Source organism: Myotis daubentonii, chromosome 20 (assembly GCF_963259705.1).
Source record: "Myotis daubentonii chromosome 20, mMyoDau2.1, whole genome shotgun sequence".
NCBI classification, from domain to species: Eukaryota; Metazoa; Chordata; class Mammalia; order Chiroptera; family Vespertilionidae; genus Myotis; species Myotis daubentonii.
This window is the reverse complement of record NC_081859.1, coordinates 2,956,393-2,978,686: the sequence shown is the minus strand read 5'-3', so window position 1 is coordinate 2,978,686 and position 22,294 is coordinate 2,956,393. Positions and strand designations below refer to the sequence as shown.

Genomic DNA, 22,294 nt, shown 5'->3' with positions numbered 1-22,294 from the left:
ATTCAATGAGAGGGTATTTTTAAAAGCACTTTGTAAAGTAGAAATTCCAGGCAAGTGTAAGGCACTCTTTTTTTAACTGCGGTGTTGAAAAAGTAATTCAAGTGCGGAAGGATGAGTCCATTTCAGCTTAACCCTCTGTGGGACCACCTGACTTTCCTCCGTGACGTGGGGCCCTCATGGGGAGGCCGGGAGAAGATGCTCACAGAGCTGGTACCCTGAGATTTTTCTCTATAAACAGAGAATTTGGACATTGCCTGGGGGGCTGGGGGGGGCCTCTCTAAGGCTGTGACCACCCACGTCCATGCTTCAAATATTATTTTCTAATCAAGACCAATATATTCTTAGAACTCCCCGAAGTTCTTTTTTCCTTTAAAAAGTACACCAAGAACTTGAGGTGGCTGGTTCCTATAAAGCAGTGCTTTTAGAAAACACAAGATTTATGTATTTAATAAAGGTACAGCATCACTGGGGTCAGTGCCAAACTAGGTTTAAGCCACAGGGCCGGCTCCCTGAGCAAGCTGTTGGAACGGAAGAAAGCATAACCAAATGAATTCCAACTTTCTTTGGGGGTAGAAAATGATTTATAACTGAAATCTTTGCTGCTTTAGCTCTGGTAGTGTTATTACTAAAATGAGATCAGATATATATTCTGACTTCCCCCATCGATTCACCTTTAATCTCTCTCAATGGCTCAGTGGTTGAGTATTGACCCATGAACCAAAGATCCCGGCTGGATTCCCAGTCAGGGCACAGGCCCGGGTTGCGGGGATCGATCCCCAGTGTGGGGCGTGCAGGAGGCAGCTGATCGATGATTCTCTCGCATCATTGATGGTTCCCTCTCCCTCTCCCTCTCCCTCCCTCTAAAAAAAGTCAATTAAAAAAAAATGCCTTTCCTCATGCCACTATCTTGCTTAAAGGTGTAATACTTTAAACAATATAATAAAATTTAAAAATAATAATCCCATGATGAACAGCACGCGCATACAAGCAAGGAGAAAAGAGGAGCCGTCTCTCTGAGTTTGTTCATTTGCTCACACACAACACGACTACAGGAAACAAAATCGAGGGTTTCATAATGGACTCTGAAGGGGGCCTACTGGCTTGTGATATTTAGCTAAGATGCTTGGAGTATTGTCTGCCTGCTTGCTGGTGTGTGTGTGTGTGTGTGTGTGTGTGTGTGTGTGTGTGTGAAGGGATGGAGTTGAACTTCCCATGTGGCTTGAGGTGGGGAAGGCAGTTTGCAGAGTGTAGACGTGTGTGCAGAAACTGGAGGCCTGGGGAGATGCGTGGAGGAGGGGCCATGGGAACAATGCTCGGTGGCCTGGTGGTAGGAGGAAGGAGGGGTTGGGAAGTGGGGGGGGGGAGTGGAGGTGGGGGAGTGGGGGTCGGGGGTGAGAAGGCAGATGGAGAGTTGGAGGCTGCCTTAAAGACTGAGCTAGCTCCCCCTTATTTCTAAGTATAATTCCGAGGCAAATCAAAGCTGAAACACTTCTTTTCAAAAACTCAGAAGTCTTTCATTTCTATTCACATGAAAGCCCAAGGTGGAGCCGAATCTGTAACACGTGTCATCGCAAACCCCACGGCCTGCGCTTCTGCGCTATCAGGCGGAGCTTGGCCGGGACGCTGCGGGCTTGTCATTACTCAGCAGCCTTTTCTATTTGGGAACAGCCTGGATGCTGCTCAGCCAGAGGAGAGAGAGAAGAGAGAGCGAACGAGAAGAGAGAGCAACGTTATTGTGTGTGGATTACCCTGGCAGCTCCTGGCCCTGCTCCACCGAGTGGCCTAGATTCAAATGTCGAGCTAGCAGGAGCCATTCTACAGGGGATGGAAGCAGGGGTCAGAGATATTCACGGCATGGCCTGGCTGCTTCGGCTCAGTGGTTGAGCGTTGACCTATGAACCAGGAGGTCACGGTTCAATTCTCCATCAGGGCACATGCCCGGGTTGTGGGGCTCGATCCCCAGTAGGGGGTGTGCAGGACGCAGCCGATCGATGATTCTCTCTCATCCTTGATGTTTCTCTCTTTCCCTCTCCCATGCTGTCTCTGAAATCAATAAAAACATATTTCTTTTAAAAAGAAATGTTAATGGCCTGGCTAAGATCAACACCTTTTAATGACAGAGACAAGACCAGAACTCTGGTCTCCTAACCTTGGAATCGTTCTCTGTAAGTTGGGCAAGAAAGTCCTCTTTGTGGATTTTTTGAAAAATATATTGTTATTGATTTCAGAGAGGAAGGGAGAGCACTTCCTGTGGTTTCAGTTACCTGTAGCCAGCTGAGGTCCAAATGACTAAATGGAAAATTTCAGAAGGAAACATTCGTAAGTTTTAAATAATGCAGCATCCTAAGATATTTCTGATATTTTTCAAGCTGTGTTTGTCTCCCACGATGCCCTGAGAAATTCTTATGTTTTAGTTTACGACTGTTTTATCTTACCCTTAGGCTTAATGAAGAGCTAAAGATAGAGTACGTGTTAAATACATCGCTGCAAGGATGTTCGTTAAATAGCATAGCTATTCCTCACTAGCTCCCTTGGGTTTGGATTTGTTTATTCATAAAGGAGACAGGTGGATGGCACTCCGCATTCAGGTCATCTTCCTCGCTCATTATCAAACCCTTAGCCACCCCAGCTCTAAGATGTTGTGCAAAACAAAGTCAGTTCTACTTGAAGTGACCCATTTGTAATTCATTTGCCATTGAGAAACAGAAGTCACAATATTGTGTTATATTTTGATGTGTTATAACATAACTAGGGAAGCTGTATCTTTCATTTTTAATTTGTTAATGTTTTTTTAAAATATGGGTTTTTTAAATTTATTTCAGAGAGGAAGGGAGAGGGAGAGATAGAATCATCAATGATGAGAGAGAATCATTTATCGATTGCCTCCTGCACACCCCACACTAGGGATCGAGCCCGAAACCTGGCTTGTGTCCTGACTGGGAATCGAACTGTGACCTCCTGGTTGATGCTCAATCACTGAGCCATGCCGGCTGAGTGGGAAACTCTGTCTTTTAATTCTCAGAGAACTATTGGAGCTATTTATCTTGTTTGAAAACTAGATCTTCTGTTTAGACTTTTCAACGGTTTGCAATGCTCAACTAATGCAAATGACTGACTAGTCAACCACCGTTTAGTGTCTATCTCCTTCCCAGGAAAGCTTAGTTCCTGTGAGTTTCCTATTTCAATAAGGGACGGCTCCAGGTAAGCTTTCGATGTTTTCCAGCCCTGTGGGTCTGTTGTATAAATGCCTATCAAGGCTTACATTCAATGAGTGGACTTAGCCGTCCTGTAGGATAATCTGCCCGATCCCCATTCATCATGCCGCTGAAAAGAAAATTGAATTGTAAAGCCATACCGTCTAAATGGCAGGCCCCTGACAGCTGAGGTATTTTTATGCATCTGGGGATAGCACGATAACAGGGCAGCTAAGCTTTGCTAGATTTGGAAATCTACTTTAAAATAAATTTGCGTTTAAACTGTGGGTAATAATTCAACGTGAAGATTAAGCCAGCTTCTTCCTAGTGTGTCGATATCTTCCCATTCCCTGCTCCCCGCCCGCCGCCACAGTAAGGTTTTGTGACTAAGACTGGTGCCACCAGAATGTTTTGGGGACAGAATGATAGTCCAATGACTCATCAGGCACCAGAAAAGGAAAATATTCAAGAATTTTGACATCACTGGCATTTGAAGTATTGCCATGCTGTGAATCTCTTCCTAAAAATAAGGACGATAAAATAACTTTGTTCACTCATAAAAGCCACAAATCCAAACAAGTGTGCCATAATACAGAGCAAATGATAATTACCTAAAGGATGATCGGGGTTACTCAGAAAAACCCCAACATTCACCAACCGCGATTTTCTTGTTAAAAGACACAGTTTCTTCTGGGGTCCATACCCTCGATTAACCCAATTATTGTCCACGAATGCCCTTCTTGGTGGCTGGTACACACAACAGTGTTCGGATGAAAGACTTCTCTTAAAAAACATACGAGTGATAAACACACAAAATCAGATCCAACTACAATACACGTCAGTTCACATAAAAGAGTCTATTTTCTTTCATATTTTATACAATTGTTTTATTCGCTTTTTAATTCATTTTGGACTTTGCATGTCCTGGGTTTTATAAACGGTCCAAACTGCTCCGCTGGGGTCAAGTTCAATAGCAGCTTCCGTCCACACTTGCCCAGTTTTGTTTAAAAACATAAGGAGGCTGTTTTGTGTGTACGCGGCAGATTTTATTATAAATTCACTCCGGTCACTTGGGGCCCAGCATGTCCTTGGGCTTCACCCACTCATCGAACTGCTCGGCTGTGAGGTAGCCAAGTTCAATGGCGGTGGCCTTCAGGGTGGACCCATTTTTGTGTGCGGTCTTGGCAATCTTTGCTGCCTTGTCATACCCTGAAGAAAAGCAGAAAGGCGACAGAGAAGGAAGTGAGGGTGGCTTTCTAAAGCAAAAGGCCATCATCACTTACTAGACATTGGTGCTACCGTGCTCTTGAGTAATATTTTTTCATCTTAAGAATATTTAACAGTGATTATCCTAATAGTTGTCATTTCTTATATAGAATAAAATCTTTACTTTTCCTATGTAATGCAGACGTAAGCATACTCACTTTCTACAATATTTTTGTTCCTAACTTGAAATTGCCCACTCCCTCAGATGTTTTACGAAGGGGAAAAACAAAAATGCAATATAGCAGTAAGACATAAAAGTGTACATCTGAGGAGTAGAATGTGGTTTCAAACATGCTTAACCAGAAAAAGTATCTGTAACAGCATCAGCGGGCTCAGTGCTGCAGCACCGCACGGCCAGGCGCTGCAGGGCCCACCAGGCGCTGTGGGCGACCAGCCAGGGCACTGGGGGGGACCAGCTAGGCGCTGGGGGGACCGCACTGTGGTCTCAACAGTGCACCGAAGAGTGGCCATCCGATTGGGCCCAGAGCCACCTGGGCAGGCAGATGGGCTCTAACTCTCTAAGGCTGAAATGAAAGCTGGATGCGACACCAAGATGTCAAACCAGCCCTGGGTGGTCAGGGTTCTAGAAGGGTGTCGGCGAGCAGTGGGCGTACATGCCCGACGGCTGCATCCGAACCTGCTCTGACAGAAACTCAGCGCAGCAGGGGAGGGTGGGACGGGGGCTGACGCGTCATCATGTAATCAGACCCCCAGAGCCCATGGGGCCAGCAGGGGGTTGGATGGGGATCCCTGTGCTCAGCCTGCAACCCAGGTCTACAGCCTGAATCTACATAATGAAGTATTCACAATTCTAGAAAAGGCTTGCAACACCAAAGCCATGGTTCTAGACAAAATAAAGCAACGAATAACCCTGTTCCTTCTACTGGTAACTTCCTCTTTTTTAACCGAACAAAGCCAACGCGCAGGCCAGCAGGTGGAGAAGGTAGAAAAGGGATTCGCTCCCTTTGCTGGTCGCCAGCGCCACCTGGTGGAGAGGCTCCTGCCAGCGCCTAGAACGCAGTGCGCCTGGTTCCACTGAGACGGAACTCCGTTTAACTAACTGCTCCTTCTGAACTGACCACATTTTCAAATAAAAGGAATAATCATCAATCAATTTTTTGAAAGACTGATACCACAGGTCATATCGAGTGTCTTACAACACACACTCAAATATTCTAGAAGATTCGACCTAAACAATGTCCGAAAGGAACCTGCTGTCTCTGAGCATTTTCAATCGTTTTAGCTCTAATTCGGAACTCAAAATGGCCTCTGCCTCCGTCGCCTTACCTATGTGAGGGTTAAGAGCAGTCACCAGCATCAGGGACTCGCTCATCAGCTTGGCGATCCTGTCTTTGTTGGCCTGGATTCCCACCACACAGTTTTCTGTGAAAGACACGGCCGCGTCCCCCAGCAGCCTGGCCGAGTGCAGCACGTTTTTAATCTACGAGAGGGAGAGAGACTTTGTGAGCCTCGCTATGCTCGTCCGACAACATAGCATTATCTACCGGTTCATAAGAGAACACGGAATTCAGTACACAGACGTGAGCACCCCTCCAACCTTTAAGGCACCATCCCCAGGACAATCAATAGGAAAGAAGTAAACATTTGAGGGCACAGAAATCTAGAAGAGGAATAAGTAACAAATGCAAATAACTACAATACAAGCTAGCCTGTGGTATTATGAAGCATGGGTATAGAATGGTAGGGCTCAGAGAAGGGGAATGAATTCCAGTTGCAGGACTGAAGTCTCATTGGGGGAGACCGCACAGAGCCGAGGGGGGGGCGGGGAGGGGGCTCCTCCCTGCAGAGGGAGCAGAGAAGCAGAGGTCAGAGTTCAGCACGTGTTCGAGGAAATCAGGGAAGTCAGGGCATCCAGCTCTTAACGATCACACGTGTTTTTATGGTTAGCGAAACAAATATTCCAGAGTCACTTTCAAATAACCTTTCATACAACATATAAAAACAGTATAAAATCAATTTGTTTGTTTCAGCATTTTCTTTCTTTCTGGTAACATCCCAACATGTATTAGGATATGTATCCAGGTCCTAATTTCTTTTGGTCCTAATTTCCTTTGGTCTAAAACCCCAGGGTCTGAAAATTATGCTCTCAACAATGGACTCCAGTAGAAGTCACAGAACTTCAGGATTCATTCACTTGGCGATAATGAGTATGATAGAGCAAGTGTTGATTTTCTTGACTTATTTTCTACTAGAGACAAAAGGGGTCTTGTTTAAAAGAAAAACAGAGATGAGCATTCATCACTGCCCGGCTGTATCCGCCAGGCCCGGGGGCCTACTGTTTGCAAAGTGACCTGAAAACAAACTATGGGCCGTCTCCTTCCGATTCCCCTGGAACAGCGGTTCTCAACCTGTGGGTCGCAACCCCTTTGGGGGTCGAACGACCCTTTCACAGGGGTCGCCTAAGACCATCGGAAAACACATATATAATTACGTATTGTTTTTGTGATTAATCACTATGCTATCATTATGTTCAACTTGTAACAATAAAATTGGGGTCACCACAACATGAGGAACTGTATGAAAGGGTCGCGGCATGAGGAAGGTTGAGAACCACTGACTTAAGCTAAACAGGCAGGACACAGTAAGTACGTGATGAGCACACGGCATGGGCAAAAGTAATGTTGTCATTTGTGCATTCTTATCAAATTAAAAGCAGACTTTGCACAAGACTGTAGACACAGCATTTTACACAAATAAAGGCCTCAGAGGATGCATTATCTGCAGCCGGGGAATGGAGAGATGATGCCATCCTGTTCCAGCTTCATAAAGAGGAAGAAGTGTTAGGGGACAGGATGATGTTTGCAAAGCATGCGGAAGAGGTGAGGCCAGTGAGAGGGAGACTGAGAGGGGAAGGAAAGGGAGAGGAAATGCTGCAGAGACCAGGGCGAAGGTGGTGCAGGAGGAAGAGTCAGGGAGGTGTGGGCGAAGAGCCGTGGAGGTACAGTGACTGCGAGAACAATCAAGCGCCAGGAGGGAGTGTGGCGGGAGGGGCCTCGAGGGTCCTCGCTCCTTTAAAGACAGAAAGGGAAGAAGGAAGCAGCAGTGCGAGGAGCCAGGACTGAGCAGGGCTGTTTAAACTGAGGAGGCTTCTGATTTCTGGCCGCTAGTCCCTCCCTGGTGAGGGACAAGGAAGAAAACTGTGCCCTACCTTCTAGAGCTTTTCTATTAAAAAGCAAACCATCGAATGCCTTAAGCTAAAAGTCTCCTCACTGAACATCCAGGATCAACCCTCCAATGGGCATACATACTTGACTTCCAACTGCTGATCAGATCATCAGCTACCTGCTGTGAGATCTAGAAAACCTCATGAAAGAAAAACCAAGACAGTTAGCCCTCAGTCCACACCCTAATGCACAGCTCACTTACCATCATTGGCTTGAAAACGTTCAATTCAAAGTGTCCATTGCTGCCCCCAACGGTCACAGCGACGTGATTGCCCATGACCTGGGCGGCCACCATGGTCATGGCTTCGCACTGCGTCGGGTTCACCTTGCCTTCAAGAAAACCGCCGGGGGCTCCGGTCAGACACACGCACGGCTTCGAGCCCGTGAAGGTTAGGGTTAGTCAAATAATCCAAACCGGAAGGGAGTCTAACTTCATTAAATGCAGGACATGTAACACAGCAAGGCCCCACCATCAGTGCCGATTTAAGGAAACCAACCAACCAGAGAAAGGAAGGTGGGTAGCCACACTGAACCATTCAATGGCTAATGAGTAATGAGTTAAACACAGTTGAATACATTTCTCTCCATCTGCATGGCTCCCATTCATTCTAGAACGTTTGCAGATCCAGGCACTGAATACACAATGGTGAGTAAGAAAGGTGCTACGCACCATCACAGAACTGGAGGCTAGGGAGAGCGCGCTGGCTGGTAATGACAAGAGAGACGGAGCAGCGCAGGCTGCCATGGGAACACGTATACAAGCGGGACTTCACCACACGCAGGGGCTGCTCAGAGGATGGTGACACTCACCTGGAATTTTCCTATTCATCACATGACTCTCCAGAACCCTCCTCCTCTGACAAGCTCACGTGTGAACACGGATCCCAGACCCCTCTAATGGATATAAAGCAACGCACTGGGAAGACTTCGCTGTAACTCTGCATTTCTCTTTTTGAGGCAATTGCCTTGAATTGGCAATCAGCTGAACTCATGTCATTTTTCAGCATGAAATACTCTGAAGTCAGATCTCTTCTCACCCTGTGCTTGCAGAGTTAAAAAGAATCTGCAGTTGGGTCTTTCTTGTTCACCATCAAAAGTCACTTTGTCGCCGAAACCGGTTTTGCTCAGTGGATAGAGCATCGGCCTGCAGACTGAAGGGTCCCAGGTTCGATTCCGGTCAAGGGCATGTACCTGGGTTGTGGGCACATCCCCAGTGGGAGATGTGCAGGAGGCAGCTGATCGATGTTTCTCTCTCATTGATGTTTCTAACTCTCTATCTCTCTCCCTTCCTCTCTGTAAAAAATCAATAAAATATATTAAAAAAAAAAAAAAGTCACTTTGTCGGCTTTAGTCCAACCTACAGAGGCCTTTCCGGATCTGATCCTGTCACCTGACGTGGTGCTACCTCAACTCCGTTACCTGCTCCTGGGGTCAGCACACACGCTCTACCTTCACCTCCATTCAGCAGTCAGCTTGCCACCAGCTATTCCTCCAGCCCCAGGTCCGCTCACGAGTCACTCGTAAATGTCCCTGTGCTCCAGCTACGGCCACCTGACGGTCCTGCCGCGCCTCTCCGCTGGTTTCCATGAACAGCGTGTGCTTCTGTCAAATGACTTCCCCAAAGCAAGAAACGGAAGGAGGCGTCTGGCACATCCCTTTTCTCCAACCCATGCGGATCCCTCTCCTGCCTGTGCTAACCCTCCTGGCTCTGGACTGCGGAAGGCAGAACTATGACGCATCCTCCAGTGTGGGAACCAGTATGCATGCTCCTCCCTAAAATGCTTTTCTCCTACACGATGGACTGAGGCCCCTGGAGTCCTGATCACAGGTGGCCCCAACGACCATCTGAAACAAGGGTGCCACCCACACCCCCGTCCATCTGTGAGATCCTGGGATCCCTCACCAGAGGGGACAGGCTCTGAGGACGGGGATGGCCGGTTCTGCGAGGACCAGCGCTGGCGCTCCGGGCGGGGCAGGTACCTGGCATGATGCTGCTGCCCGGCTCGTTCTCCGGCAGGATCAGCTCCCCGAGGCCGGAGCGGGGCCCGGAGCCCAGGAACCGGATGTCGTTGGCGATCTTCATCAGGCTGCACGCGGTCGTGTTCATGGCGCCGCTGAGCTCCACCAGCGCGTCGTGGGCCGCCAGGGCCTCGAACTTGTTCGGGGCTGTGACAAAAGGCAGGCCTGGAGGGAGAGGGGGTGACAGCCCCCGTGAGTCAGCAGGCGAAAGGGCGTGATTTCCTAAGGTCAGCAAGTTGAACAGAACATCCAGCACATGAAAACCAGAAACAACAGAAAAACTTCACTTCGGAAAAATAAACAAGTGTATCTTAAGACTAGAGTTTTGTCTACATATCTTCAAAAGGTCCTGAAGGAGTGGAATCAATGATTCCAGCACATTTAAATGAGGAGAAAACAAGTACGAGAAGCATCATGAAGAGAAAACTCCACCCGCTGCAAACGTGTGATGCCTGACTACTCGAGGGAAGGTGAGAAGGAGGCAAAAGTCACTCTGCTCAGTCCACGCTCCTTTCCTAGGACAGTCTTCCTCCACCTCAGGCTGTTCTGTTCTCTTCTCCCACCAGGGCCCACCGATCCCCGGAGAAACAAGAGAGCCAAAATGAATGGGACCATCTCAGTCGGTCTGTCCTGTGTTCAAAATTTTGAAGATCTATGTATTATAATGCAGTTCTTCTTGGTTAAAAAACAAACGTCTGCTACTAAGCCATCATAAGCATTGTCCAATGATCTCTACCCTACTCCTCTGCTAACACCTGCATCTTAATAAGAATTTTCTGGACATGATAACCTGGCTCCAATACTAGTTACCATTATGGAGAGTATAGTGCTCTACTAAGAGAAGACAGAATTCGAAAGGGCCTTAGTTCAGAGGATTATCACAGCATATGCCACAGGAAAAATCAAGTCTGTCCATCTGTACAACATATTTATCATGCAAATGAATCTCTCCACCAACAGTTGATTCTGCCTGTTTTCAAAATAAGTATTTGAAACACCTCTTAAGAGTAACGAAGCTGGCACTGGTGGATTTTCACTGCGTGCTGGAGTGATGTCACCAAGAGGGACAGGCTGTCCGTGACTCTGCTCACCCTCAGCAGAACAGAGCAGCTAACTGTTCAAGCACAAGACACCCTGGTGGATGCTGGGACGAGGGTGAGGCTGACACACCCCTGCACCAGAGGACAGGCTGCATTAGGGTGAGAGGAGTGGCCACACGGTGATCTCCCATGAGCCTCTGGTTCCTCCAGCAGGAGGACAACTACCCCCCACCCCCCAGCACTGCAGGTTGCTCTGCTGGAGCCTCCACTCTGACCTCCCACCATGGGACTGCAGGGGACTCTGCAGGGCTCAGCCACCAGAAATCTGACTGTGACGGAGGGGGAAGGAGCTGGCGACACCAGCACAGATTTTGGCCGACTGGGTTCATACCTACAGCGCCTGGTAACCGCACCCAGTGGCTGTGCTCATCTGTGGAACCAAAGAAGGGGCGCACTCTGACAGGGAACTAGGGGAGCGCAGATGTTCCCGAACGCACAATGCTGCCAGCCCCAGTCTGGTCTGCCCATGCCCAGGCAAGGAGCGACGTCAGTCACAGCCCCCACCATACAGCACCCCTCCCTGCCTGGGTAGAGTATCTTCCAGGCCATCAGACCAGAAGGCCGGTGACAACTCCTGGAGGCAGTGCGGCCCAGGGCACTGAAGCCGAGAGGTGGCCAAGAGGTGGCCGAGATGGCCGGGCTGAGCTGAGCGCCCGGAGCAGAGCCAGAGGCCGTTTGGTCAGGGGACCTGGCGTGTGGCTGGCTTGAATGAAGACAACAGAGAGAGACCTCACTGGCCTTAGAACACCCGGGACATACACCGACCAGCAGAAGGAAAGGACTAGAAGTCACATCTCCCAACCTGTGAGCGCGGCCACCTTCGCAGCCACCTTCTCGGCAAAGCCAATTCTCGTGTTCAGCCCGGTCCCCACGGCAGTGCCCCCGGCCGCGAGCTCGTAGATCCGGGGCATGGCAGCCTTTATCCTCGTCATGGCGTATTTCAGCTGCTGAACGTAACCACTGAACTCCTGAAAAGAGAAGGACGCTACGGTGAGAATATATAATTTCCTAATGACGTAAACGTTCCTCTAACTGCACGAAATAGAAGTGGGGGAAAAAGGGGCCACGTAATACTTCCAACAATAAAGGTCTTTTTAAAAAAAGAAAACTAAGAACCACTGCTGACCGGTGAATGCAGAACAGCCTGTCTCTGAACCGTTACACACCTGGCCCCTGAGACCAGTGTCACTTGGGGAGGAGTCGCTGGCCATGGGCCCCGCCCCCTAACGTGAATCAAACCTAAGCGCACCCCTCTACCTGCCCAAGCGTGAGCGGGACGGCGTCCTGGGTGTGGGTCCGCCCGATTTTGATGATCTGGGCGAAGTCTTTGGACTTGGCCTCGAGCGCGTCGTGCAGCTTCTGCAGCCCCGGCAGCAGCACCTCGTGGACCTCCACGGCGGCGGCGATGTGCATGGCGGTGGGGAAGGTGTCGTTGGAGCTCTGTGGGCGGTTTTCCAAAGACAGGCCGACGGTTAGAGCAGAGGCAACAGCACCGAACTGGAGTAAAAACCTCCCTAAATGGCTGCTCGAAACTCGGAAAGGGTTAGTGCCCAAGGCCAAGTCTAAGGTCGCTGAGGGTCAAAGGAGCAGCAGCCTGCTTCCCTGCATGGACTGTGCCAATCCCACCTGCAATGGGGACCTCATCCATCAGCACACCTGCCTGTCGATAAAGGTCAGCACGGGATAGAGGCGTCCCGTTCTCAGTGACGTGAGGATGGCGATGATACCTGACGGCCACACGGTGCGTACAGCCTCTCATAAACATTTCGGCATCAGTGAAACCTCAGGAGACTTCTGAGGTAGGGCACCACTTAAAAAACAGGAAAGCCATCGCCCTCGCCAGGCTGGCTCAGTGGATAAAGCATCGGCCAGGGAACGGAAGGGTCCTGGGTTCGATTCCACTCAAGGGCACGTACCTCAGTTGCAGGCTCAATTCCCGGTCCCAGTTGGGGTGCACGCGGGAGGCAACCAATAGATGTGTTTCTCTCACATTGATGTTTCTCTCTGTCTCTCCCTCTCTCTTCCACTCTCTCTAAAAATCAATGGAAAAATATCCTCGGGTGAGGATTAACCAAATAACAAAATAGGAAAGCCAAGCTGTCTAAGAAATCATGTGACTTGACAAAATATTTAGGACTGCAGTTCCCTGGGAGAATGGGTGCTTGCGGGGCTGGGGCAGGGACAATACATGACGAACCAGGAGCATTTCTTAGTGCGAGAAAGTAAATCAGCGGGTGTTTTAAAGGACAAAGTGCCTGCCCACTAACTACTGTGAAAAGTGACAGAAGACATGTGGCTATTAAGTGGAGGAGACTAAGGGGATATGATGAATCCTGCAGACACAAAGGACATCGGCCGAAAACTAGAGCAATCCTAATGCAGTGTGTAGAGAGCAATGTTTATCTTTGAGAGTGGTAAGTGTAGCAGGTTTACACAAAATGCTTAAAAGTAAGGGAAGCTGGGAGAGGGTATACAGAAACTCTTTGAAGGACCTTTGCAATTTTTATAAGTTTAAATTATTTCAAAATAAAGAGTGTAAAATATAAACCAAAATAATAAAAACATACATATATACTAAATTCAGCTGTCCTAAATAATTATTCCCCTAACAGTGATTTTATGAAGTTTAAGACATTTGACCCGAGATTCCTGAAAGCCATAAGAACATCTCAGAAGTCCTTTCCATTAGAGAATGTAAGCAGATGAACCTCCTTGTCCAAAAGCCAGCACCTGCTTGACAGGACGAATCTCAGGTGCCCTTTTCCGTTTCCAACACAGAAAAGACGCGAGGAAATACTGACCTGGCTCTTATTGACGTGGTCATTGGGGTGCACGGGTTTCTTGCTGCCGAGCTCGCCTCCCAGCATCTCGATGGCTCTGTTGCTAATGACCTCATTTACATTCATGTTCGTCTGGGTCCCGGACCCAGTCTGCCACACCACGAGGGGGAAGTGGTCATTCAACTTCCCTTCGGCTACCTGCAGAGCAGAAGGTCACAGAAGGGACTGCTTACAGTGAGAACGGCGATACTCACTGAGCCACTGTGCTCAGCTAGGAGTAAGGTGGCAGCGTGTGCAGTGCTAGAGTAAAGATGCTCACTTGATCCTATGCGAGGTGACTTGCCAATGGGACCACACAGCTCGTGGCTGTCCAACCACGGTTACTTTAAAAAGTGAAAGATGAGCCCTGGCCGGTTTGGCTCAGTGGACAGAACGTCGGCCTGTGGACTGAAGGGTACCAGGTTCCATTCCGGTCAAGGGTGCATGCCCGGGTTTCGGGCTTGATCCCCAGTAGGGGGTGTGCAGGAGGCAGCCAATCTATGATTCTCTCTCATCACTGATGCTTCTATCTCTCTCTCTTCCTCTCCCTTTCTCTCTGAAATCAATAAAAATATATTTTAAAAAATAAAAATAAATAAGTAAATAAAGTGAAAGATGAACTATTGTGAACCAACTAAACTGAAGCAAAGGCTTCTTTCTTCTATGTCTCTAGCTGCCTCCCCAACTAACAGGCAGATGGGCCACCTGCTCAGGCTGCGAAGGGTTCAGTGTTCAGATGCGTTCAGTGCAGGTGCAAGCGGGACGTCCCACAGACGGACGGTGGGGTCAGCACAACGACCTGGTGACTTGGAGTGAGTACACTAATAGCTACGTGAGCGCACAGACGTCCAATGAGTAGCAACTGCCAAGCACAGAGACACAGTCCAGATCTGTCCCTATTTTCGTCATAGTTTTATACCTTCAGTTAATGTGCCAGTTTGGGGCCTGCATGCTTTCTAAGACAGTGGGTGCTTAACCTCATCTTCGGGAATGGTTTTAGCTTGGGGAGGGGGGGGCAGGAGCGAGGTGGGGGAGTCGAAGGGGGAGAAAGGGGACATCTGTAATACTTTCAACAACAAAGATAAATTTTAAAAAAGTCAACATGCACTTTAGAAATCTATTTGACCTTAAACAATTGGTTCACTTTAAAACTTTTTTTCCGAGTTTTTATAAAAATAATAGGAGACCAGGATAGAAAATATTGAGAACTAAGAAACGTATGTTAGCCATCACAGTTCTGGCCCTCAGAAATAATGTTTATTAGCATTGGCATCTCCTTCCAGGTTCCACTCCAAGCCATGGGAGTATGTATGTATGTATATTAAAAAAACACATGTTTTCTGTTCATTTTTTCTAAACAAAATTAGGATCATAAAACACATATACTTTGTTACCTTTCCCCCCACTGCTTCTTATATGGTAGGGTTGTTCTATGATATTCTTTAAAATTTTTTCTACAGCATCACCATATAACTTATTTAATCAGCTGTTATGGTCGGATACTTTCCAATTTGTTATTGTAAGTGGTACTGCAATGAACAACATTATGTATAGTTTTCAAACTGTTATCTTTGCTTCCTTCAGATTATATTATTAGAGGGTTAGTGAAATTACTTTCTCCATACAGATTATCAAATGACAACAAGTTTTAAAATGAACTGTGTATATATAAAATAAGAAATAAAATATATAAATTTAAACAGTGTCTCTTCAAAGTTTCCTTTAAACTATATAAATTAAAGGAAACGTCAAGAGAATCAAAAATGAAGGGATACGATCACGCACAAATTTTGCCACCACAGATTAAGCACCGAATTAATATCCTCCCCAAACGATATGCTGCCACCTGCCCTGAGATGCATTCACTCAGACATTCACAGTGCCCCGTCCTCCCGCCAGAGCTCATCGTCCAGTGGGTGACACGGTTCGGGGCCGCTAGGAAAACACACATCACCTCCTACCTCGTCTGCGGCCTTCATGATTGCACTTGCAATCTTTGGATCGAGACCATAATCCTGGTTTACTTCAGCAGCGGCTCGCTTCAAGATGCCAAAAGCTTTAATAACTGGGATCTAAAATTAATCAGAAAAATATCTCAGATTTGTGACTTTAGTGTGAAAATTTAAGATTATTATTTTATGCAGGTGCAAGCGTTGTACATAAAAACACACATATTCACACACATACACTGTACCATTCATCCTAATCTTTATAATACATTATAACATATAAGTGCTTTATTTCATACTAGAGGCCCGGTGCACGAATACGTGCACTGGTGGGTCCCTTGGCCTGGCCTGCGGGGATCAGGCTGAAACCAGCTCTCCAACATCCCCCGAGGGGTCCAGGATTGCGAGAGGGCACAGGCCAGGCTGAGGGACCCCACTGGTGCACGATCAGGGCCAGGGAGGGACTGCGGGAGGGCTCTAGGGCATGTCTGGCCCCTCTCGCCAGTCCCGATCAGCTGGACCCCAGCAGCAAGCTAACCTACAGGTCGGAGTGTCTGCCCCCAGGTGGTCAGTGCACGTCATAGCAACTGGTCAGACGGTCGGACACTTAGCATATCAGGCTTTAATTATATAGGATATGAAAAAAACAAATGGCGCGCAATCATATCACCAGCAATCACCATGATTTTCCCTTGCTGGATCCCAATCTACCTTATCATTTTTCCTTTCCTCCTCTTAAAAGAAAAAAAAGGGCAAATAAAATAAAGGTAGCAAAATGGTCCTGGGAAAACTGGACAGCCACATGCAAAAGATTACACCATACACAAAAATGAACTCAACGTGGATTCAGATTTGAGTGTAAAGCCTGAAACCATAAAAGTTCTCAATGAAAACACCTCCAAAAGCAAAGGCAACAAGAAGCAAAATAAACAAGTGGAAATACATCAAACTAAAAAGCTTCCTCCCAGGAAAAGTAAATCATCGACAAAATAAAAAGACAAACCACCGAATGGAAAGGAATACGTGCAAATCACCTATCTAGTAAGGGGTTAATACCTAAAATATACAAAAAAGTCCTACAACTCACAATCCTCAGGGGAATGAGTGGAAAAACAACAAAAAACTAAGGAATAAGGCACATTAAACCGAGGCCAAGGAGAATAGACAAGGGGCAAACAGAAAAGGAAACAGAAACAGAATATACTTATTTTGAATCTTAAGAAAATAAAGTAAAACATTAGAAGTGTTTCAGCCAATTGGAAGGGAGACAATGGCACACAGGATTAGAAACTTAAAAGCTGAAAAGATGAAAACAAAGGGGAGTTTAAATTTCTACAGGCGTTTGGTGGGTTAAACCATTGCCCAAGTCGGAAGGGAATGCCAATGGACTCTGGCCATCTGACTGGGGTGATGACCCTGTGTTTGTGGACTCACACAGGGAGGAAGGGTCAGCACAGCGTGCTGCTGCTATTAAAATAAAACGGTGAAATGTGTCACTGCAGAGAGAGGAGAGAAGGCTCTCATTATCCTTAATGTACTCCCATTAGAAGTTCATCATCATTTTAAATTGTTTTCCTTCGGACCTCAGGTACCAAGGGTCAGGTTTAATCATACTGCTCAGCTCAAGTGCACACAGTCTGCTTCATAGTTAATAAGGTTCAGGAAGTTAATCCAGATGAAGGTAAATGTGAAAAAATGGATACCCCAGCGCCCATCGTTCTCAGCCGCGTAATCCGAACAGCTGGCCTGTTCCTGCAGCAGCAGCAGCAGCAGCTGACACCAAGTCCTGCACCTCCAACCCCCAGGCCTCGCTGGCTAGAGCCAGCAAATCAAAACATGAGCCCTGCTTACTCCTGTCAGCACGGGTTAGGACCGACCTCCTTAATCCCAGGAGTTGAACTCTAAGACTGACCTCTTTCATCCCAAGAGCTGACTATCTGAGAATGTTTTAGGATCCGTGCCTGCCCCGTGTCACCCACACACGTCATCTGAGCCTGTGTCTGTCTCCCTCACCACGCTGGCTGCAGGTGGCAATAGCAAAGATTTTCTTCCAGAAGATTTAGATGCCTATTGTCAAGTTGTAGGAACCTGTCAAGATCCAGTCTTGAAGGCTTAGGAATGAGCTAACCTATGGAAGCTAAAAGTGCTGTGAAATAAAAGTATATTTAGAAGATAACTGTTGCCGAAACCGGTTTGGCTCAGTGGATAGAGCGTCGGCCTGCGGACTGAAGGGTCCCAGGTTCGATTCCGGTCAAGAGCATGTACCTGGGTTGCGGGCACATCCCCAGTGGGAGATGTGCTGGAGGCAGCTGATCGATGCTTCTCTCTCATCGATGTTTCTAACTCTCTATCCCTCTCCCTTCCTCTCTGTAAAAAATCAATAAAATATATTTAAAAAAAAAAAAAGAAGATAACTGTTAAACATTATCTCATCGGGTGAGCCCTGGTTACTTCTAAGCTACTAAACCAGTGATGGCGAACCTATGAACTCATTTTTTTGGTTGATTTTTCTTTGTTAAATGGCATTTAAATATATAAAATAAATATCAAAAATATAAGTTTTGTTTTACTATGGTTGCAAATATCAAAAAATTTCTATATGTGACACGGCACCAGAGTTAAGTTAGGGTTTTCCAAAATGCTGGCACGCCGAGCTCAAAAGGTTCGCCATCACTGTTAAACCATCCTGCACTCTGAAGTGACGATTGCTCATACTCCGGTTGGTCTCAGTCGGATATGTGATATATGTAATCAATTCTTTCCACTTTAACATTTCTGAAATCGAGGTGCACCTCACAATCGATGACACGTCCCAACTTTAACTGACAGCCCTTTTCTTAGTGGTACATGTCGGCGCATCTTCTAACTGATGTCACCTTAGCTTTAATGAAACACGACAGAAAGTGTTCTAATCATTAAATCATTCATGTGGCACTGAACAAATACATATATATTATCCATCAGATGTCAGACATGGTAAAAAATAGTTTTAGGTATTTGTGTGGACCAGCAGTTCTCAACTTGTGGCAAAATTACAGTTATGAAGTAGCAACGAAAATAATTTTATGGTTGGGAGTCACCACAACCTGAGGAACTGTATTAAAGGGTTGCGGCATTAGGAAGCTTGAGAACCACTGGTGTAGACTTTTCTGGGAACTGACATCAAGAGACATAGAAAGTATAATATAGAAAACTCAGTCCCTTTTAAATCAGTTTTTTTTAAAACTCAGTGTTAATTAGTAAAATAAATAAATAAAACTTAAGTATTGAAATTAAAAATGCTTAAAAACTATAAAATCCTAGTAAAAATCCAAATAATCTCAGTGGAAATGAAAAGACAAATCACTTAGTTCTATCAAATAAAAATCCAATAATAGTATTTAAAAAGTTCTTTGACAGTTTAATGAAAGAAATACTGTATTGCTCACAAAGGTCTCCAATAATAGCATTTTAACTCTGTAAAATTTTATTCGTGGCATAACGTGACTCGTTTGCACAAAGCCTAGTTCACCCAAAATAATCCAACATCTCCAAGAGTGTACTTACTGGCATGCGCTCCGTCACACCTCCGATCTTAAAGTTCATTGTCGACCTCACAGTCTGGGCGCCATAATACTTATCATTGGGGACCTTGAGTTCACCAAAAGTATCATATTCTACCCGGAAGGAATTCTGGCTCGCCTAAAGTTGGGAGATAAGACACTGTTACAGCTTGAACATAAATCAGGTATCCAAAGCAATAACATCATATCAGCTGTAAGGGGAAAGAAGCCTTCATCAGTACCATAGAGACAAAACATTCCATCGTGACTCTCATTCTACTCCTCTTCAGCTCTTTCCTCGAGAAACTGTTCTCACCCAAATTTATTATTATAGACTAGAGGCCCGATGCACCGAATTCGTGCAGGGGGCTCAGCCCTCGCATCCCAAGCTGCCTTCCAGGCTGTGCCCACTGGTCATTCCAGAAGGTCGTCCTGAAAGGCTGTTCCGGAAGGTCGTTCCGCCATGCAGTGTAATTAGCATATTAGCACTTTATGATATAGGATGTTACAGACATTACAGAATTCACACCCTACACAGATGATAAATACCAAGAAAGCTTTTGAGGGAAAAACAATCTCTTCCAATTCAGCAGCATGCCTATTAGTGGTCAAGCTTTGGCCAATCCAATGTTCTTAGGGTCCTGCTTACTTTACTAGGAACTTTACAAAATGGTCTAAAAGTTACTCAGTTTGTAGCCTTTTAGAATGAAGAAACCCTTTGGGAATATAGAGCTAGGGCAGGCAGCCAGCCTGGGTGCACAGCGTGGCCCCTCCCACGCACAGGCAGGCACTGGAACTATTCATTAGCCCAGGAGTTCCAGGGGGTACACAAAGCACCCTGACTTTGTCCTTTATGGGCCAGAAGATGTCTTGGCCTCGGAAACCCCCCACAAGGAAGCATTTACAGTATTTAACGAGCTCTCGCTCCCGGCCAAACATGGTCCCAGGTCCCAGGTGCACTCGTGCGGAGCAGCTGCAAGGATTACCCTTTCCCCTGCGGACAGGGAGGCACCCTGACACCGGGGCCCAAGTGCGCCCCAACCTGGCGTGGCAGCGCGTGGTTTGCACTCACAGCTCTGGCTGCACACGGGCGGCCCCGTGGACCGTGCAGAACGGCCGCTCCTCCTAGACGGCCCTTGACCACCCAGACGTCTCCTAACGCGTACACGTGTCCAGGGGTGTTTCACGCACGGACGGAAGGGGACCCTCCAAGGAGCAGAGGGGCCTGTGCAAGCCAGCGTCCCACCCCTGGACCCTGGGGCCATTCCGCTCCTGAGTGATCGCTCTGGACAAAAAGGACGGATTGGGCTACAAGTGGGGCGTCGGGGTCCCACAAAAACTCGGTGGGGGAACCACCCGCAGCCTCGCGCACCAAACAGGCCATTTCAGATCAGTGCCCAGCCAGCCAGGCCCCCTAGACGGGCAGGGCCGGGGGCTGCCGGGTCCCCACACCCCGTCCACCCGGCTCAGTCCCGAAGGCGGCATCCCAGGCTGGGGGTGGGGGCATCCGCACCCGCAGGAAGCGGCCGACGCGGGACACCCCAAAACGCAGAGGCCCGGCCCGCCGTGGGGCGTCCAGAGGGGCCAGGAGCTGCCCCCCGGCTCCGGCGCTCACCGGGGTGCAGGCTCCCTCCTCGCCCTGGAGGAGGCGCCCGGAGCAGAGGAGACCGTCCCCCCGATACCCCCGCGCGCGGGCACGCAGCCCAGGGCCGGCCTCCGCGGGGATCCCCCCGGGGAATCCTCCCCACCCGCCCGCGGGCGCCCGGGCCGCCGGCCGAGGGCTGAAGGTCACGGCGGGGAGGCCGGGGCGAGGGAGCCCGCGCTCACCATTCTGGCGGCGACCGGGGGCCGGAACGGGAGGGAGGCCGCGCCGCCGAGGCCGGGAGCCGAGGTGGAGGCCGAGGGGGGGACTCGAGCGAGGCGACGCGAGCGCGCGAGGAGCCGGAGTGCGCGGTACATGGTGTCTGGTCGCCCGGGTAGAGCTTCTGAGCGGCCGTGGCCACGCCCCCCGAGCCGGCTGTCACTCCACGCCCAGCCCCCCGGACTCCGCTCTGAGCCAATCGGAAGCCGGAAACCGATCGCGTGGGGGCGTGGCTAATCCTGAATGGCCATAAAAGAGAAAGAGGGCGGGCTGAACTGCCTCGACGAGCAGATGTTTGAAGCCCTCGGCTTCATGGGAAACCAGCTCGAAGGGGATCATGGGAAATGGAGTTCGGTTTAGTCCTTGAAGCAGGTTGCTTGCTGTGTGTGGCTGCTGCAAGCGAGAGAATTAGCTAATGAGTCATCAGTTAGTGCTTGGTTGGCGGAATATCCTGGAAATAAATGTTTATTGATTCTTTTTTTTTTATCATGTAATCGCTCACTGCATGTTCTTTGTATTGGAGGGTTTTTTTTTTAATTTTTCATTACTTCCAGATTACATCTTACATGTAGAAATTTTGGAAAGCTTTCTGCCTGCCCTAGCTGGTTCGGCTCAGTGGATAGAGTGTGGACTCCCAGACTGAAGGGTCCCGGGTTCGATTTGGGTCAAGGGCGTGCACTTCTGTTGCAGGCTCTATCCCAGGCTCTAGCTCTGGTTCAGGGCCCTGCGGGAGGCAAGCAATCCATGTGTCTCTCTCACATCCATGTTTCTCTCTCTGTCTCTCCCCCTCCATTCCACTCTCTCTAAAAATCAATCGAAAAATATCCTCGGGTGAGGATTTCAATAAAAGCTTTCTGCCTTCGTCCCCCATTTGGTCGTTCTCCAAAAGAAGCTTCTGTGTTCTGTGACGTGTTAGTTAAACGGTTCGTCTGCATTGCCTAGATTGCCTTCATTAATCATGTTTAATAATCATCACTTGGTACTGAAAAGGGAATGGGAATGCTTTTCAATCAGTGGTTGCCACTGGACGTCTTCTTTTGCAGATGCAACCTTGTACCTCTGCGAAATAACATTTGTATTTTGCTTAGAGGCGTGTGGGGGCCTTTCTACCTTGAACTTTGTCTGATGACAGTTATTGACGTTGCTTTTCTCATGTTGATTTTTGGGTGGTTTGTCCATGTGTCCCTTTTACTTTGCTTTCTGTTCAAGTTGTGGGACTTGATGTCCTGCCATGAGGGCCAAAGGAAAAAGGCAATGGTTTTCTCTTCCCTCTCTCTCTTCTAAATTTCATTTCAGAGAGGAAGGGAGAGGGAGAGAGAGATAGAAACATCAATGATGAGAGAGAATCATGGATCGGCT

General features: G+C 47.9%; 1 protein-coding gene across 1 annotated transcript; it reads right to left on the bottom strand.

Annotated features, from left to right (window-relative positions):
* Window positions 1–4,202: 4,202 nt before the first annotated feature.
* Window positions 4,203–21,077, bottom strand: FH (fumarate hydratase). The gene is made up of 10 exons (XM_059677718.1): window positions 20,902–21,077; window positions 19,079–19,213; window positions 15,545–15,655; window positions 13,566–13,742; window positions 12,022–12,204; window positions 11,567–11,732; window positions 9,626–9,829; window positions 7,848–7,975; window positions 5,748–5,901; window positions 4,203–4,403 (listed from the first exon to the last, which is right to left on the bottom strand). Exons 1-10 carry the CDS (start codon window positions 21,031–21,033, stop codon window positions 4,261–4,263), a joined length of 1,533 nt encoding a protein of 510 aa, XP_059533701.1. The 5' UTR covers window positions 21,034–21,077; the 3' UTR covers window positions 4,203–4,260.
* Between the last annotated feature and the right edge of the window lie 1,217 nt (window positions 21,078–22,294).

Bases quoted from the DNA above. Each gene is read 5' to 3' on its own strand.
- FH (XM_059677718.1), bottom strand. From the start codon at position 21,033: ATGTACCGCGCACTCCGGCTCCTCGCGCGCTCGCGTCGCCTCGCTCGA. The intron at 13,743-15,544 runs GTAGGAGGTGAT...TCTGCTCTGCAG, and splicing joins TCATGAAGGCCGCAGACGAG to GTAGCCGAAGGGAAGTTGAA. The intron at 7,976-9,625 runs GTACCTGCCCCG...GTTTTCTTGAAG, and splicing joins GGGCAGCAGCATCATGCCAG to GCAAGGTGAACCCGACGCAG.